Here is a 16,673-nt window from a genome sequence, read left to right as displayed (position 1 = left end):
ACTGAAGGTGGAAGCTGGTTCCATCAAAGAGGAGCTTGATAACTAAAGGCTCTGGCTCCCATCCTACTTTTCAAGACTCTAGGAACTACAAGTAGCCCCACATTTAGTGAGCGCAGCTCTCTAGTGGGGCAATATAGTATTACAAGCTCCTTAAGATATGATGGTGCATCACCAATCAAGGCTTTGTAGGTTAAGAGAAGAATTTTATAGGGAGCTAGTGCAGGAGTGATGTGATCTCTTTTCTTAGTTTTAGTGAGAACACGAGCTGCAGCATTCTGGATCAACTGGAGGGATCTAAGAGACTTATTAGAGCAGCCTGATAATAAGGAGTTGCAGTAATCCAGTCTAGAAGTAATGAAACCATTGAAGATAATTGGTCACGGTTGATGGGAGAAAATCCATCCAAATATACAGCAGTTTCCAAGGCCATTCCACTTGAGGACAGATTGGCACTGGTTAAGGGCAAGAGATTATTAATCTTGCCTCTATTAGTTAAAATCTTTTCATAAAAGAAGTTCATAAAGTCATTACCACTGAGGTCTATAGGAATACTCGGCTCCACAGAGCTGTGGCTCTCTGTCAGCCTGGCTACAGTGCTAAAGACAAACCTGGGGTTGTTCTTATTTTTCTCTATTACTGATGAGTAATCGGCTGCTCTGGCATTACGGAGGGCCTTCTTATATGTTTTAACTATCTCGCCAAACTAAGTGGGATTCTTCCAGATTAGTTGAACGCCATATGCTTTCAAGCTTACAACCTCCTGCTCAAGAAGAGGACTGAAGTGATTCAGGGTCTGGTAGAACTGCACCGCTCGCGTCCCTTCAGAGACTTCCAGGTCCTCCACTAATAATCCAGTCAGACCTGGACCTGGGCTACTGGCGAGAGGAAATGACCCGCCGTACACTTTGATGTTCAGTGCTCGCCGTAACTCACTGCTGATGCGTCATCATGAACATCGGGGGTGTTAACTCGGTTGCTGTGGTGACGCATCATTGCCAGGAAAAGGCAATGATGGTTTAGTGGCTCAAACACTAAACCATCAGCACGGTGGCTCAGTGGTTAGCGCTGTCGCCTCACAGCAAGAAGGCCCTAGGTTTGAATCCCGGTCGTTCCGGTCGTTCCAGGTCCTTTCTGTGTGGAGTTTGCATGTTCTCCTCGTGCCTGCGTGGGTTTACTCCAGGTACTCCGGTTTCCCACACAATCATAAAGACATGCACCGCATCGTATGGATAAGAATGAATGTTGGTGGTGGTCGGAGGGGCCGGAGGCGCTGATTGGCAGCCATGCTTGTCAGTCTGCCCCAGGGCAGCTGTGGATACTGATGTATCTTACCACCACCGGGATGACTGTATATGTATGACTACTGGACTCTGGACTCTGTAAAGTGACTTCGGATGTCTTGAGAAGCGCTATATAAAATAAATGATTATTATTATTAAACACAGGAAGTGTAGCTTGGCCATTAAATTGCGCCCCCTACACGTTGAGCCTGAACTGTTAAACAGGCTCTTGTAACTCCACTGGACCTCCAAGTTTAACCCTTCATAAAGTGTCTTACTACTGAGGTGCAGTCTAGTAGAAGTATAATATAGTGTAATATGGTAGTTTTAAACGGTACTTATTCAATTAAAGTAAATATACTTTCAAGCTCTATTTGTGTGAAAGTATTTCTGTGCTGAGGTGAGACTCCACCAAAGATACTCTAAACATTAGGGGCCTCACTCTGACATGGAATATCTGCAGACCTCCACGTGAGCGTGCTCAGAGGTCACCAGAGGTCAGTCTCTGGTGATCTCTATAGCTGTATTCATATGTGATCCTCCCCAGATGATGTTGAGCTTTCAGATGCTAAGACTTGAGTTACTGAAACAAACAAAATAAATATTTAATTTAGTTAAGGCTTTTATACAAAGCGACCTACAATCACACACCGTAGAACAGCTACTGGGAGCAACTCAGGGTGAAGTGCCTTGCTCAAGGACACGTCAACTAGGGTGGGCCGCGAACGGGAATCGAACCGCTGATTTAAGACAGACCTGCTAACCACTGAGCCACAGCTGCCACCATAAACTCACCTCATATTCAATGATATCTTTAGACAATAAGCGTAAATCAATAAATGAAGTACTCCATGTATTATAAAGGAACAGCGAGTGAATGTGCTGCAGATGACTTCAGTCTGGAGCGTTGAGGAATGCGGTTCCTGGATGTTGCTCAGAGTGAGACCTCCTCTCATTCTCTCTCTCTGCGTCTCGACGTGGCGCCGGAAGCCGCCATGTTGTTTTGCTACGTTGTCAGATAGGAGCAGGAGGAGCAAGAGGAGCAAGAGGAGCAGACAGGTGAGTGACTTACCTTCACGAGATTCCACCGTGACCCCGGCAGGTCACCTGGGTGAGGGCACCTGCGTGACGTCACCTGCGTCTGAGGTCATCTGTGTGTGCGTGTGTTAGTGACGCTGCTGTCTGTTTACCTGTTGTTAGCTGTTAGCTGTTAGCTCTGAGGCTTCACAGATCGATACTAGTGATCGGCTCTCATTGATGATCGGCTGTCATTGATGATCGGCTCTCATTGATCTTTGAGTGTCTTTATGTCAGTCTTGAATCAGTATTGTATAAGTACTATACTAAGTATATGTACTTTACTGTACATGTGTTACTTCACTTCTTCCTGATAGGATTATGATTCATGTTGAAGAGTTTTATGAGAGCTTCATGAGGTCACCGGAGCCTCTTCAGTACCTCCATTTACAACTTATGTTCAATGTTTGGAGTATATATGTAAAAAATAAATAAATAATTATATATATATATATATTGTGTATATATAATATATATATTATATATGTATACATGTATGTGTTTGTATATATTAATATAAATATATACATATATATACATGTGTGTATATATAAAGATGTTCTATATATAATATATATATATATGTATATATGGATGTGTTTGTATATATTCATACAAATATATATATATAAATATTGTTCAGTGTGATCAAATGTAAAAACTACATCACGTCATAAATTACCAATAAATCTTCTGATTATTTTCTTAATAAAATGTCAGGAAATATAAATAGATAAATAAATCACATTTAAGAAGCTGAAGCAGAGTTTAGGTGGAGAAATTATTCTGATTATTTTAAGTGTAGTTAGTCGTACTGCAGTGCAGTTAGTAGTACTGCAGTATAGTTAGTAGTACTACAGTGTAGTTCGTAGTACTTCAATGTAGTACACAGTGTTAGTTATATTGTCCCCTCCCCCACAGCTTTGGCCTGACCATCTCTGACCCCTCCGTCTCCCTGCGTTGCCATGGCAACCTTCCCCGAGTACATCACTCAGAACGAGGAGCGTGACGGCGTGCGCTTCAGCTGGAACGTGTGGCCCTCCAGCCGGCTGGAGGCCACGCGCATGGTGGTCCCGCTGGCCGCTCTGTTCACGCCCCTCAACGAGCGGCCAGACCTGCCCCCCATCCAGTACGAGCCGGTGCTCTGCAGCCGGGCCACCTGCCGCGCCGTGCTCAACCCGCTGTGGTGAGGTCAGGGTGGAGGTCAGGGATGGGGGTCAGGGACGGGGTTCAGGGATGGGATGGGGATGGGGGTCAGGGATGGGAGCCAGGGTCAGGATGGGGGTCAGGGATGGGAGCCAGGGTCAGGATGGGGGTCAGGGATGGGAGTAGGGGATGGGAGTCGAGGATGGGGGTCAGGGATGGGGATGGGAGTTGAGGATGGGGGTCAGGGATGGGGGTCGGGGGTCGGAATGAGAGTCAGGGATGGGGGTTGGGGTCAGGGATGGGGGTCGGGGTCAAGGATGGGGTCTATCATCCAGTCCTCTGTGTTTCAGCCAGGTGGACTACAGAGCCAAGCTGTGGGCCTGTAACTTCTGCTACCAGAGGAACCAGGTGAGTCCCAGACCACCAGGTCCAGACTCTCCACCGCAAGACACAAAACTCTCACTCTCTGTTTCAGTTTCCTCCGTCTTACGCTGGAATCTCTGAGGTCAACCAACCGGCGGAACTGCTGCCTCAGTTCTCCACCATCGAGTATGTGGTCCAGGTAAGACAGACAGACAGGTGGACGGCCATGTTTTCAGATGTAGAACCCGATGTGATCTCTGTCCTCAGCGGGGTCCTCAGATGCCGCTGGTCTTCCTGTATGTGGTGGACACCTGTATGGAGGACGAGGACCTGCAGGCCCTGAAGGAGTCTCTGCAGATGTCCCTGTCTCTGCTGCCGCCCACTGCGCTGGTCGGACTCATCACCTTCGGCCGCATGGTTCAGGTCCACGAGCTGGGCTGTGAGGGGATCTCCAAGAGCTATGTCTTCAGGGGGACCAAGGACTTGAACGCCAAGCAGCTACAGGTACCCCCCCCCCCCCCATAGGCCCGGCTGGGGCCCTGGTCTTCCTAGTCTAGGGCCCCAGCTGTCACTGCTGCTCTAACCAGCTGTGAGTTTGCAGGAGATGCTGGGTCTGACCAAACCTCCAGCCAATCAGGGACGAGGACCTCAACCTGCACAACAGCCTCTGAGCAACAGGTAAACACACAGAGAGATAGACCTGAACCAGGCCTAACTAGACCTGAACCAGGATGTTGTATGTGTTCATCTTGATATCCCTACCTGAACCTGAAGCCAGCTCTGAACCCTCGGGCAGTCCTTTGAAGTGGTGCCTTGGGACAGAGACAGAATGAGGTCTCTGCGTTGGTCCTCACAGAGCAGCATGAGGTCCTGTGTGTGTCAGCATGTTGTGGCTACTTCCTTCAGGTTCCTGCAGCCGGTGCAGAAGATCGACATGAACCTGACGGACCTGCTGGGGGAGCTGCAGCGGGACCCCTGGCCCGTGACTCAGGGGAAGAGGCCTCTGCGCTCGCTGGGCGTGGCCATGTCCATCGCCGTGGGCCTGCTGGAGGTGGGTGGGGCCGAGGGCTCGATCAGCAGCCTCAAGAGGGCGGCTTCAGGTCACTCAGAATCTGCTTTAACCCACAGTGCACCGTCCCCAACACGGGCGCTCGGATCATGACCTTCATCGGCGGCCCGGCGACGCAGGGCCCCGGCATGGTGGTGGGGGACGAGCTGAAGACACCCATCAGGTCCTGGCACGACCTGGAGAAGGACAACGCCAAGTACATGAAGAAGGCCACCAAGGTCAGTGTATCATGTGTAAGAGGAGGGGTCATGAGGTCAGGAGGGGTGACTGACTGTGTGTGTGTGGTGTTTGGTGTGTGTGTGTGTGTGGTGTTTGGTGTGTGTGTGTGTGTTGCAGCACTATGAGTCTCTGGCTAACAGAGCGTCCACTAGCGGTCACATCATCGACATCTACGCCTGTGCTCTGGATCAGACTGGCCTGCTGGAGATGAAGTGCTGTGCCAACTACACCGGGTACACACACACACACACACACACACACACACACAGGATAACAGTGGGGTCATGTTGCAGAGGAACCTGATGGTCGTGTCTGTGTGCTGCAGAGGCTACATGGTGATGGCCGACTCCTTCAACACCTCTCTGTTCAAACAGACCTTCCAGAGGGTTTTCATCAAAGATGATCAGGGGTCATTCAAGATGGCCTTCGCCGCCACGCTGGAGGTCAAGGTATAAAATACTGTTGGACTGAGTCGTGACATCCGGGTCGTTGGGTCTAGATCAGCTCTCGGTGCTTCATAACCAACTCGTCCCGATCTTGTGCTTCAGACCTCCAGAGAGATCAAAGTGTCTGGAGCCATCGGGCCGTGTGTGTCCCTCAGCGCTAAAGGACCGTGTGTCTCTGAGAACGTAGGAGCCTCCACCACACGCAGGACGGGGGGCAGGGCTGGGTCGTGACTGTGTGTGTGTGTGTGTGTGTGTGTGTGTGTGTGTGTGTGTTACAGGAGATTGGAACAGGAGGAACATGTCAGTGGAAGATCTGTGGTCTGGATCCGAGCACGACGCTGGCGCTCTACTTCGAGGTGGTCAACCAGGTACGGACAGCTGACCTCTGACCTGTCGGTAGTCTGAGAGTCTGAAGCCGCTGATCTATTGATCACACGGTTTATACAGCTGATCGCAGAAGACATTCAGGTGACCTTCAGGTGTTCACCACGGACACACTGAAGTCCTCATGACAGTATTATTATATTACTGCTTTCTGTAGAGGTATGGTTACTAGTTGTAGAGGTATGGGGACTAGTTGTAGAGGACTGGTTACTCGTTGTAGAGGACTGGTTACTAGTTGTAGAGGACTGGTTACTAGTTGTAGAGGACTGGTTACTAGTTGTAGAGGACTGGTTACTATTTATAGAAGACTGGTTACTAGTTGTAGAGGACTGGTTACTAGTTGTAGAGGACTGGTTACTAGTTGTAGAGGACTGGTTACTAGTTGTAGAGGACTGGTTACTAGTTGTAGAGGACTGGTTACTAGTTGTAGAGGTATGGGGACTAGTTGTTTAGGTCTGGTTACTATTTTTAAGCATATGATATAAAAAAAATTCTTCCACAGGAGATTTCTAAAAGAACTCTCTAGAAACGGACCATCTTCTCTCTGATAGTCTGTTTACTGGTGGAGGTCATATACCACTCCTCTTATTTATTAGTTAATTCATAATGCACACGCACACACATATACACATGTACACATGCATCTGTCTTTCTTTCTTCTTCTCCTTCTAATTATTATTATTATTTTTGTTTTGTTTGTTTGTTTTTGTTGTTTTTGTTTTTTCACAAATACTCTGACTTTATGATGTTATGTCCATTGTTTTGTCGTCTGCATTGTTTATTGTCCTCTAGGTGTTATGTCTATGTATTGTCTTTTGTCTTATAATAAAATGTAAAAAAAATAATAAGAAAAGAAAAGAAACGGACCATCTTCTCTCTGATAGTCTGTTTACTGGTGGAGGTCATATAGAGGACCAGGACTACACTGAGATCAGTGGACCAGGACCAGGACCGGTTCAGGACCAGATAAAGGTTCCTCATTGTCACCTGTTTGTGTTGCAGCACAACGCTCCGATCCCTCAGGGCGGCCGTGGAGCGATCCAGTTGGTTACCCAGTACCAGCACTCATCAGGACAGAGACGCATCCGGGTCACCACCACCGCCAGGAAGTAGGACCCCTCCCCCCCCCCCACACACACACACACACACACATACACACACACTCACACACACATGACCCTGGCTGTTCCTCCTCCAGCTGGGCCGACGCTCAGACTCAGATTCAGAGCATCGCGGCGTCCTTCGACCAGGAGGCGGCGGCCATCTTGATGGCGAGGTTGTCGGTGTTCCGGGCGGAGACGGAGGAGGGGCCGGATGTGCTGCGCTGGCTGGACAGACAGCTCATCAGACTCGTGGGTCGACGTTCAAATACATTAATAATAATAATAATAAAAATAATAATAATGACTCAAATACAGTCGCTGAATGTTTGTGTTCAGTGTCAGAAGTTTGGAGATTACCACAAAGATGATCCCAACTCCTTCAGGTTCTCTGAGACCTTCTCCCTCTACCCTCAGGTGAGCCCATCCCATACTACTGGGGGACCTGAAGGGGACCTGTAGATGACCTGGTTACCTGTATGTGACCTCTAGGTGACCTGTAGATGACCTCTAGGTTACCTGTTGCTGACCTGGTTACCTGTAGGTGATCTCTAGCTGACTTGGTCACCTGTTTTGTTTTCAGTTCATGTTCCACCTGCGCCGCTCTCCGTTCCTCCAAGTGTTCAACAACAGTCCTGACGAGAGCTCGTACTACAGACACCAGTTCAACAGACACAACCTGACGCAGGCGCTCATCATGATCCAACCGGTGCTGTACGCCTACTCCTTCAACGGCCCCCCCGAGGTACTTACACACCTGGGTACTGACACACCTGAGTACTGACACCTGAGTACTGACACCTGAGTACTGACACCTGAGTACTGACACCTGGGTACTAACACACCTGGGTACTGACACACCTGAGTACTGACACCTGGGTACTAACACACCTGGGTACTGACACACCTGGGTACTGACACACCTGAGTATTGACACCTGGGTACTGACACACCTGGGTACTAAAAGAGTATGTCCAAAAGAGTCTGGATGGAGCTAGGTGTTTGTGGAAGAAATCTCAACACTAGGGATGCATTTAAGAGTATTTATTTTAACATTAACATTTCTGGTTGCTTTAAAGCCCAGCTGTGACCATCACTCAGACGTCTCCTCATATCTTCAACCCACAGTCTGCCTCCAACAGTTTCTGTCGACCTCCGGTACTCAGACAGCCAATCTAACATCTCACAAATAAGATTAGTACTTCCAGTCTCCATTCAGTGAGCTTAAAGCTCCCAGTTAGTGTCTCGTTCTCACTCGCCACCCCGATGGCATGCTCTTCCCTGCTCAGCATTTGAAAAGAGATTGAGCTTCGCGCCAAGAGAGGTAACAGCTGCTTTCCGCTTCCGGTTTAGAGCCCTACCGCCGGTTTTAGATTTCAGAATGAGAGCCTAAACAGGAAACCAGCTAGGATCTCAAGGGAAACGCACCTCTACCACAATAAAACCAATCTCATTCATACTATCAACATCCTACAGTTATGATAACAATAAACCTCATAAAATCAACATTAGTTACAAATATAATACAGTGATCATACTTGCCTATGCTTCTTAATACATTAATCAGAATATTTCTCCCTAATATCCACTATGTACATTATCTTTCGATATGCATTATTTAAAACACAAGACTTCCTTATTTACATGTGCAAGTGTACAAAAAATCCACTACAACCTAACAATACCGACGCACCTGAGTACTGATACACCTGAGGTACTGATACACCTGAGTACTGAGACACCTTAGGTACTGATACACCTGAGGTACTGATACACCTGAGGTACTGACACACCTGAGGTACTGACACACCTGAGTACTGAGACACCTGAGGTACTGATACACCTGAGTACTGATACACCTGAGGTACTGACACACCTGAGGTACTGATACACCTAAGGTACTGACACACCTGAGGTACTGATACACCTAAGGTACTGACACACCTGAGTACTGACACACCTGAGGTACTAACACACTTGAGGTACTGACACACCTGAGGTACTGACACACCTGAGGTACTGACACACCTGAGGTACTGATACACCTAAGGTACTGATACACCTAAGGTACTGATACACCTAAGGTACTGACACACCTGAGTACTGACACACCTGAGGTACTAACACACTTGAGGTACTGATACACCTGAGGTACTTGTACCCCTGAGATATTTATACAGGAGTCTCCCCTGGTGGTCAGGAGAGAGAATGCAGCTGCCTGGTATATTTCAGTATCTCAATACTTTATTGTCTCTATATAAAATTGCCCCAAGACATAAAAGTAAAAAACAGTGAAGATCTGAAAACGTTTTAACTAATAAACCCTGATCCACAGTCTGGAGGTGTGTGTATCAGGAGCTTCTCCAGGATGTTGATGTATTAATACTCAGGATATAACTCTGTATGTTTCAGCCGGTCCTGTTGGACAGCAGCAGCATCCTGCCAGACCGGATCCTGCTGATGGACACCTTCTTCCAGATCCTCATCTACCACGGAGAGGTACATGAGTACAACGAGTACACAACGAGTACATGCTGAGTCGCGTACTCGACGTGCTAAATATTATATATTAAACTCCAATCTATATTTCTTAAAGAAACGGTAGTAATCTGTATGGTTGTGTGAGGAAATTAATCCCTGGTCCATGTCTGTCAGGCTCTATCTCAGTGTATGAAGTCAGTGCTAATCCCTGGTCTCTGTCTGTCAGGCTCTATCTCAGTGTATGATGTCAGCACTAATCCCTGGTCTCTGTCTGTCAGACTGTCGCTCAGTGGAGGAAGGCTGGTTATCAGGAGCTGTCTGAGTATGAGAACTTCAAACACCTCCTCCAGGCTCCGGTGGACGACGCCCAGGAGCTGCTGCACACTCGCTTCCCGATGCCCAGATACATCGACACGGAGCACGGCGGCAGCCAGGTGGGGGCGCTAGAGTACATGGATATGTTCTGCCCCTCCATAACCCTGTGCTCCATCAACATGTACTCTAGAATGTAGATGCACAATGTTCATTAGTCAATACACCCCTCCCCCACCGGGCCGGAGGGCCTTCAACCTGACACGATGTCATCAGTTAAACATTCAACTGATGATGTCATCGATATACAATACATCATCATATCATACACTAGATATAGCACACAGGGTTATGTACACTATATGATGGTGATGATGATGATGATGATGATGCACCTTTCCAGGCTCGCTTCCTGCTTTCCAAGGTGAACCCGTCTCAGACCCACAACAACATGTACGCCTGGGGACAGGTGAGCCCTCCACCGTTAGTTGACCAACGTGTTGCTGCTAGTTCAACGTGTTGCTGCTAGTTGACCAACGTGTTGCTGTTAGTTGACCAACGTGTTGCCCTCTGCAGGAGTCAGGCGCTCCCATCCTGACAGATGACGTCAGCCTTCAAGTGTTCATGGACCACCTCAAGAAACTGGCCGTCTCCAGTGCCGCCTGATTTGCTGCCTTAGCTGTCCGTCAACCGCCTCTCAGCCAATCAGCAGCAAGTTCAAAGCGATGACCAGTTAAACATCCAATGCTCCTGAGGTTGCTTCACAATAAAAACCACAATGTGCTTTGTTTATAGAAAGCTTTTATTGTGAAAAGCAGCAGGAAGTGCCGTCTGCCTGGGGAACAGGACCCTGAACCCACCACGCTCTGTTTCTGTTGCATCACATTCGTCAGATTCAGTTTTATGTCGGAAATATAAAATGTAAATGTTGAACATGATTTTCATTCAGTGTGTGTACATGATCATTTCTTCATAATATCTGCCTAGCAACAGGAAACTAAACACATGCCCTCTGTCTCAGTTCAATTAAACATTATCTCAATCTGTACATCTGTTGGTTTTATTGTGTTAGAGACACTCACAGAGAGAGATGCACATGACATCATATATATCGATATACATATAACATAATACATATTACATCATCCAGAGACGTAATACTCACTCCGTTACAGCAGGTGGCGCAAGGTTCCGATGACGTAGGTTCATCGTCCTCCAATCCAACCGTAGAAGAAGAAGCAGAATAAGGCGGAGCGAGCGGAGGAGTCAGCCGCAGTGTGTGGTTCAGTCTCTCGGAGGAACATGGGAGACCCAGAAGGTGAGCGCTCCGTCTGCACGAGCGGGACGTGTTTTCTTTAGAGTCGGTGGGCCGGATGACGCTATATAATGTCCGCGTGTGTATTGTTTTATAGTTCGTTGCTTCGCGCCCGCATGGCGCTGCGTGTTTTCTGTAGAAAGAGGCAGATCCGGAGCAGCCCCGCAGGCCCTGTACGCGGGGCCTCCTCGCGGGGCCTGCGGGATCCACGCGGACCCCTCTAAGACAAGCGTGGGGCCTGCTCTCGGGACCCGCCTGGGCCCTGCGCGTGGGTTCCACGTGGATCCCTGTAAGACCCGCGCTGCGGCCTACTCACGCGCCACTGTAAAACACGTGTTGAGGCGCGTCAACCGGAGCTCGTTATGTTGAATATGAACAGCGGGTCCCGGTATCGACCCTGCAGCTCACACGTGGGCCACTCGGTCCGTTGGCTCAGCTAGCCGCATCGTGCTAACGACCACGTGGGCTCGGGCCACGTGGGCAGCCTCTCCCTCTGGTCTCACGACGTCACGCTACATGTCACGTGTCGGGCTTCTTTTAGTTTTATGTCAGTTTAAAACGGTTCAGAATACATGATTTAATAATTATGTCTTACAGCGTCGGTGAAGAGGAGGAAGAGCAAGAGGGTCTCCGAAGACGACATCGGGGTGCGTTAAGTGGTCTGCTAGTCTTCAGTTCTACAGACCAGCTGCTTTAACGGTCTTGTTCCCACAGGAGATCCAGCAGAACGGAGACTTCCTCATCAAGCCAGAGGCCAAGGCGGCTTCCCTGGACACATCCCAGTGGCCCCTGTTGCTGAAGGTACCGATAAATACGAGTCCTTAGTGTGTAGTGAAGACGAGTCCTTGGTGTGTGAAGTGATGAAGACGCTTATCCATTCGCTGAGCGGCCATCTTGTCTCAGCCTGCCCCCCTGGGGGCGGAGCCTCTGCTGGTGGCGGCGTTGTCCCGGCGTTCTGCCGGGCGGCTCCCGACACCACAGAGACCCTGAGACTTGAGCGCCACCGAGACGATTGACATGTTCTGATCACATGACGCTGTAAACCAGCCGTGTTAAACAGGAAGTGGAGAAGCTCATCACGTGACTCTGTGTTGCAGCATTTTGACAAACTGAACATCCGGACGGCTCATTACACGCCACTAGCTAACGGGAGCAACCCGCTGAAGAGGAGCATCCAGGACTATGTCAGGTAATGCTAACTAGAGATGCACCGATCAGGTTTTTGGTGCTGATCACTGAAATCAGTATCTGCCGATCCGATAATACCGATCGCGGTGTCGATTGAAGCATTCTATTTATTGTGTAGCATTATTGCCTTGGACTATGAGGAAATACATATATAAAGCAACTCAAACATTAAAGAAATTACCGATTTCTTTAAACATTTAGGACTTTTACTTTGAAAAATGTCCTAATTGATACATTTTGATTGTTATTGTAGGGGATTTCAGATATGTATGGAACACATCTGCATTATTCATTTCCTGGAAATCTATTTACAGGACTTTTTTTAACATACAGAAGTCTGACTTATTTTTATAAACTTCCTTGGCACAGTAAAAATGTTTTAATGTTAGCATAATTTAAGCTAAATCTCAGAAAAGATCTATAAAGATACAAAATCAGTTCATTGTTTACTTTTATATGAACAGTTGGTGTTTGATTTGTCGACATCTTATTTTGATAAACGGATGTTGTTTCACGTGGTTCTTTCTGCTAACTTTGCAAAACCGGATGTTGTCACTTAAATCCTTCCGCTAACGTTATCAAAACCCTCGCTCGCTCCCGATCGAATGCGTTTACCGTGAGCATCAGTCTCTAGGGCCAGACATGTGAGAGTCGGCTGAGTTGACCCAGAGATTCAACTCGGGGGACGGGGACGCCGCTCGCTGCGTGAGGATCCCCTCGTGGACCTCTCACTGCGGCCCTCGCCGGGCGCATCGTCTCCTTTGCGGTGCGCGGCGATTGAAACGTCTGATAGTTCTCCCAGATGTTACGTCATCTGATCGGCCGTTTTGAGAACGGCGATCAAAACCGATAATGGGAATATCGGCCGATATGGATCGGCGCCGATCAGATCGGTGCATTCCTAATGCTAACACCAGGACTATGAGTAATCTATGCTAAACCAGCACGATGCTATGCTAACATCCAATGCTACTTCCTGTCAGGTCGGGCTTCATCAACCTGGACAAGCCGGCCAACCCGTCGTCCCATGAGGTGGTGGCGTGGATCCGGAGGATCCTCCGCGTGGAGAAGACGGGTCACAGCGGGACGCTCGACCCCAAGGTTACCGGCTGCCTGATCGTCTGTGTGGATCGAGCCACGCGATTGGTCAAGTCCCAGCAGAGTGCCGGTACGACCCTGTGATAAAAAATAAATAAATATACACTTTTATTAATCCCCAAGGGGAAATTAGTTCTCTGCATTTAACCCATCCTTAGTTATTAAGGAGCAGTGGGCTGCGGTGAAGCGCCCGGGAATGTGGTGTGTTTTGTCTCCACCCGGCTGGCGTGTGCCTCAGTAAAACCCAGCAGCCCGCTCACTACTCTCTGTGTATGTTGCAGGTAAAGAGTACGTGGGCATCGTGCGGCTGCACAACGCCATAGAGAGCGCGCACACCCTGGCCCGGGTGAGTGTAGTGATCAATACGTTAGATTAAATGTTTTAGGTCAATGTGATGTCACTACGGCTGGGACCTGCTCTGATTGTCTGTTGGCTGGTCATGTGACTGACTCTTTCTATCTGCAGACATTGGAGACGCTGACGGGCGCGTTGTTCCAGCGGCCGCCGCTCATCGCCGCCGTGAAGAGACAACTCCGAGTCCGAACCATCTACGAGAGCAAGCTGATCGAGTACGACCCTGAGAGGAGGCTAGGTGAGATCACTAATTAATACGAGAGGTTTAGAAGATCAATGATAAGTAGTTCTCCTGGGATCACCTGATTTACTACTGGTGCACAGTCCTTGGCGTGTGAAGTGATGAAGACGCTTATCCATTCTCTGAGCGGCCATCTTGTCTCAGCCTGCCCCCCTGGGGGCGGAGCCTCTCTGCTGGTGGCGGCGTTGTCTCTGCGTTCTGCCGGGCGGCTCCCGACACCACAGAGACCCTGAGACTTCAGCGCCGCCGAGACGATTGACATGTTCTGATCACATGACGCTGTAAACCAGCCGTGTTAAACGGAAGGTGGAGCATTGCACTCTGGGTAATGTGGTCTTGTTGCAGGGGTCTTCTGGGTGAGCTGCGAGGCCGGGACCTACATCCGAACTCTGTGTGTCCACATGGGGCTCATGCTCGGGGTGGGCGGGCAGATGCAGGAGCTGAGGAGAGTCCGGTCCGGAGTGCTGGGCGAGAAGGTGAGGTCACTTCCTGTGAGGTCACTTCCTGTCTGACCCAAAGTGTTGAGTTCAGGTCTGCTGCTCGGTGCCGGCCTGGTAATTCATCTTTGGAACAGAAAGCTGCAGCAGAGGCTCTGATGACATAATTGCCGTGTCTGTGGAGCCTCAATGCTGCTGACATCACCATCATGACGACATCACCATCATAACGTCATCATGACATCACCATCATAACGTCATCATGACATCACTGCCTCACCCTGCTGCTGCTTTCAGGACCACATGGTGACAATGCACGACGTGCTGGACGCTCAGTGGCAGTTCGACCACAACAAGGACGAGGCGTACCTGCGCCGGGTGGTGTTCCCGCTGGAGAAGCTGCTGGTGTCCTTCAAGAGGGTGGTGATGAAGGACAGCGCGGTGAGCCTCCTCAATGCTGCTGCTGATTGGTATGTGACGTCATCGCTGCCCTGACTCACCTGAGGCCCTCTGACTCCAGGTGAACGCCATCTGCTACGGAGCCAAGATCATGCTGCCCGGCGTCCTGCGCTACGAGGACGGCATCGAGATGAACCAGGACATCGTGGTCATCACCACCAAGGGGGAGGCCATCTGCACAGGTGAGTGGGAGGGGCTTGTACAGGTGTGTGTGTAGCCACATGATGAGGAGATATAGATGCAGTAGCTCTCGAGCTGTGATGACCTGCTATCTATCACCCTGTTCTGATGGCTGATGACGTCATCGTTGTTGGGCTTAGTAGACGATGACCTCGTTAGGCTTTAGGAGACATGACCTCATAAGACTACTCTTCTCCTGCAGCTGTTGCTCTGATGACCACCGCCGTCATCTCCACCTGTGACCACGGCGTGGTGGCCAAGATCAAGAGGGTCATCATGGAGAGGGACACGTATCCCAGGAAGTGGGGTCTGGGTCCCAAGGTAAGCCCCGCCCCCCTCAGCTGCTGCGCAGGTGTGTGAGGGGGGGCTCTGCTAACGGGCCGCTTGTTTGCAGGCGAGCAAGAAGAAGATGATGATCCAGAAAGGTCTGCTGGACAAACACGGAAAGCCCAACGACAGTACGCCCACTGACTGGAAGAGCCAGTATGTGGACTACAGGTGAGGGGGTGGGACCATCTGGCTAGTCGGCTCACTGCAAGGACAGGTAGAAGATTGACACTTTGTTTTTCTTTTGATTGACAGCGTCTCCAAGGCGACACCAGAGTCATCTGACACGCCAGCAAAGGTAAGCTGAACGATCAGCTGGAGGTTTATAGATGTGCACGTATAGTCCAAATCATGTAGACCAATCGTGACCGTGTGCTCCACAGAGGAAGAGGGAGGCGGTCGACAGCGACACTGAAACTCCGGCAACGCCCAGCACGCCGCCGCCAGAGGGCGTGAAGAAGAAGAAGAAAAAGGACAAGAAAGTAAAAGTGGAGGAGGCGGAGCCCGAGGTGAGGGACTTGTGTGTCTTTCTTTGAACCTGGCATGTGGTGATGTCATCATTCTGATTATAACTCGTATCGTCTCGTAGGTTTCAAGTGCGAAGAAGAAGAAGAAGAAACTAAAACACGAAGAAGAGGCCGAGTGACGTGATGAATGATGACTGGATCTACAGAGGACAGGCCCCGCTCCCCCATCTGTCTGAAATGGCATGGGGATCTCCAGGTGACCAGGAGAGAGACTCCGCCCCCTCACCTGTCTGAATGCCTTCAGGTGTTTTAGAACAATGGCCACAAAGAGACTATTTTTGTTTTATATACATTTTATTGTGTTTTTCTTCCTACTGTAAATACCTGCACATTGAAAATAAAAGTCGTTTTTTTCTGTATTTGGGGTGAAATTATCTTCAGATCTAAAGTCGCGAATCCCATTCTTTAAAATCACATGAGGAAACGAGTTGTTGGTCCTCATCAATAACGGTATCATCTCATTCAGAAATTGTGTCTAGTGTTAGCACATATATATAATGCACTTGTTCTCAAAAGTTTAAATGAAAAGCTTCCAGTATTTCATTTAAGTCCCAGATGCTCTGTAGCGTTTTGTCTTTAATGTCTAGTGTTCGGAGGTAATGAGCCAATAGAATGAAACCCTAAAGGAAACGGGCCTCCTGCTGTGTCCCGGTGGTGGCTGGAGGTACTG

The 16,673-nt window shown here is 49.1% G+C and overlaps 2 protein-coding genes and 1 non-coding gene across 4 annotated transcripts; all 3 read left to right on the top strand.

Moving 5' to 3' along the window:
• Nucleotides 1–2,278: 2,278 nt before the first annotated feature.
• sec23a (Sec23 homolog A, coat complex II component) lies at nucleotides 2,279–10,925 on the top strand. Its single transcript, XM_056426407.1, has 20 exons — nucleotides 2,279–2,339; nucleotides 3,279–3,543; nucleotides 3,854–3,911; nucleotides 3,979–4,065; nucleotides 4,134–4,370; nucleotides 4,468–4,544; nucleotides 4,773–4,917; nucleotides 4,995–5,153; nucleotides 5,272–5,387; nucleotides 5,480–5,603; nucleotides 5,703–5,783; nucleotides 5,879–5,968; nucleotides 6,987–7,093; nucleotides 7,183–7,336; nucleotides 7,424–7,501; nucleotides 7,668–7,829; nucleotides 9,497–9,583; nucleotides 9,844–9,999; nucleotides 10,281–10,346; nucleotides 10,454–10,925. The coding sequence occupies exons 2-20, from the start codon at nucleotides 3,323–3,325 to the stop codon at nucleotides 10,541–10,543; spliced, it is 2,295 nt and encodes a 764-aa protein (XP_056282382.1). The 5' UTR covers nucleotides 2,279–2,339; nucleotides 3,279–3,322; the 3' UTR covers nucleotides 10,544–10,925.
• A 213-nt stretch (nucleotides 10,926–11,138) lies between these two features.
• On the top strand, nucleotides 11,139–16,362 carry dkc1 (dyskeratosis congenita 1, dyskerin). 2 transcript variants are annotated; one of them, XM_056426408.1, is made up of 15 exons: nucleotides 11,140–11,195; nucleotides 11,790–11,839; nucleotides 11,907–11,993; nucleotides 12,290–12,381; nucleotides 13,364–13,548; nucleotides 13,760–13,824; nucleotides 13,944–14,070; nucleotides 14,419–14,549; nucleotides 14,808–14,951; nucleotides 15,031–15,151; nucleotides 15,352–15,470; nucleotides 15,544–15,647; nucleotides 15,732–15,774; nucleotides 15,860–15,985; nucleotides 16,066–16,362. In XM_056426408.1, exons 1-15 carry the CDS (start codon nucleotides 11,180–11,182, stop codon nucleotides 16,120–16,122), a joined length of 1,467 nt encoding a protein of 488 aa, XP_056282383.1. In that variant the 5' UTR covers nucleotides 11,140–11,179; the 3' UTR covers nucleotides 16,123–16,362. The 2 variants fall into 2 exon arrangements, with proteins under 2 accessions (XP_056282384.1, XP_056282383.1); XM_056426409.1 differs by lacking the exons at nucleotides 15,732–15,774; nucleotides 15,860–15,985; nucleotides 16,066–16,362 and having other exon boundaries at nucleotides 11,139–11,195; nucleotides 15,544–15,651.
• Nucleotides 15,186–15,263, top strand: LOC130202064 (small nucleolar RNA SNORD83). The gene has a single exon (XR_008833290.1). It is a non-coding gene; the product is annotated as a small nucleolar RNA SNORD83 (small nucleolar RNA).
• Nucleotides 16,363–16,673: the final 311 nt, after the last annotated feature.

This window comes from Pseudoliparis swirei, chromosome 11 (genome assembly GCF_029220125.1).
Source record: "Pseudoliparis swirei isolate HS2019 ecotype Mariana Trench chromosome 11, NWPU_hadal_v1, whole genome shotgun sequence".
NCBI lineage: Eukaryota > Metazoa > Chordata > Actinopteri > Perciformes > Liparidae > Pseudoliparis > Pseudoliparis swirei.
Note: the sequence above shows the minus strand (reverse complement) of the source record. Positions and strands in the feature narration are given on the sequence as shown.

Excerpts from the sequence above, each read along its gene's own strand:
- sec23a (XM_056426407.1), top strand. The coding sequence starts at position 3,323 with ATGGCAACCTTCCCCGAGTACATCACTCAGAACGAGGAGCGTGACGGC. Across the intron at positions 4,918-4,994 it reads TCGCCGTGGGCCTGCTGGAG|TGCACCGTCCCCAACACGGG; the intron begins GTGGGTGGGGCC and ends TTTAACCCACAG. Across the intron at positions 7,094-7,182 it reads GTCACCACCACCGCCAGGAA|CTGGGCCGACGCTCAGACTC; the intron begins GTAGGACCCCTC and ends TTCCTCCTCCAG.
- dkc1 (XM_056426408.1), top strand. Across the intron at positions 11,840-11,906 it reads TCTCCGAAGACGACATCGGG|GAGATCCAGCAGAACGGAGA; the intron begins GTGCGTTAAGTG and ends TTGTTCCCACAG. Across the intron at positions 12,382-13,363 it reads AGCATCCAGGACTATGTCAG|GTCGGGCTTCATCAACCTGG; the intron begins GTAATGCTAACT and ends ACTTCCTGTCAG.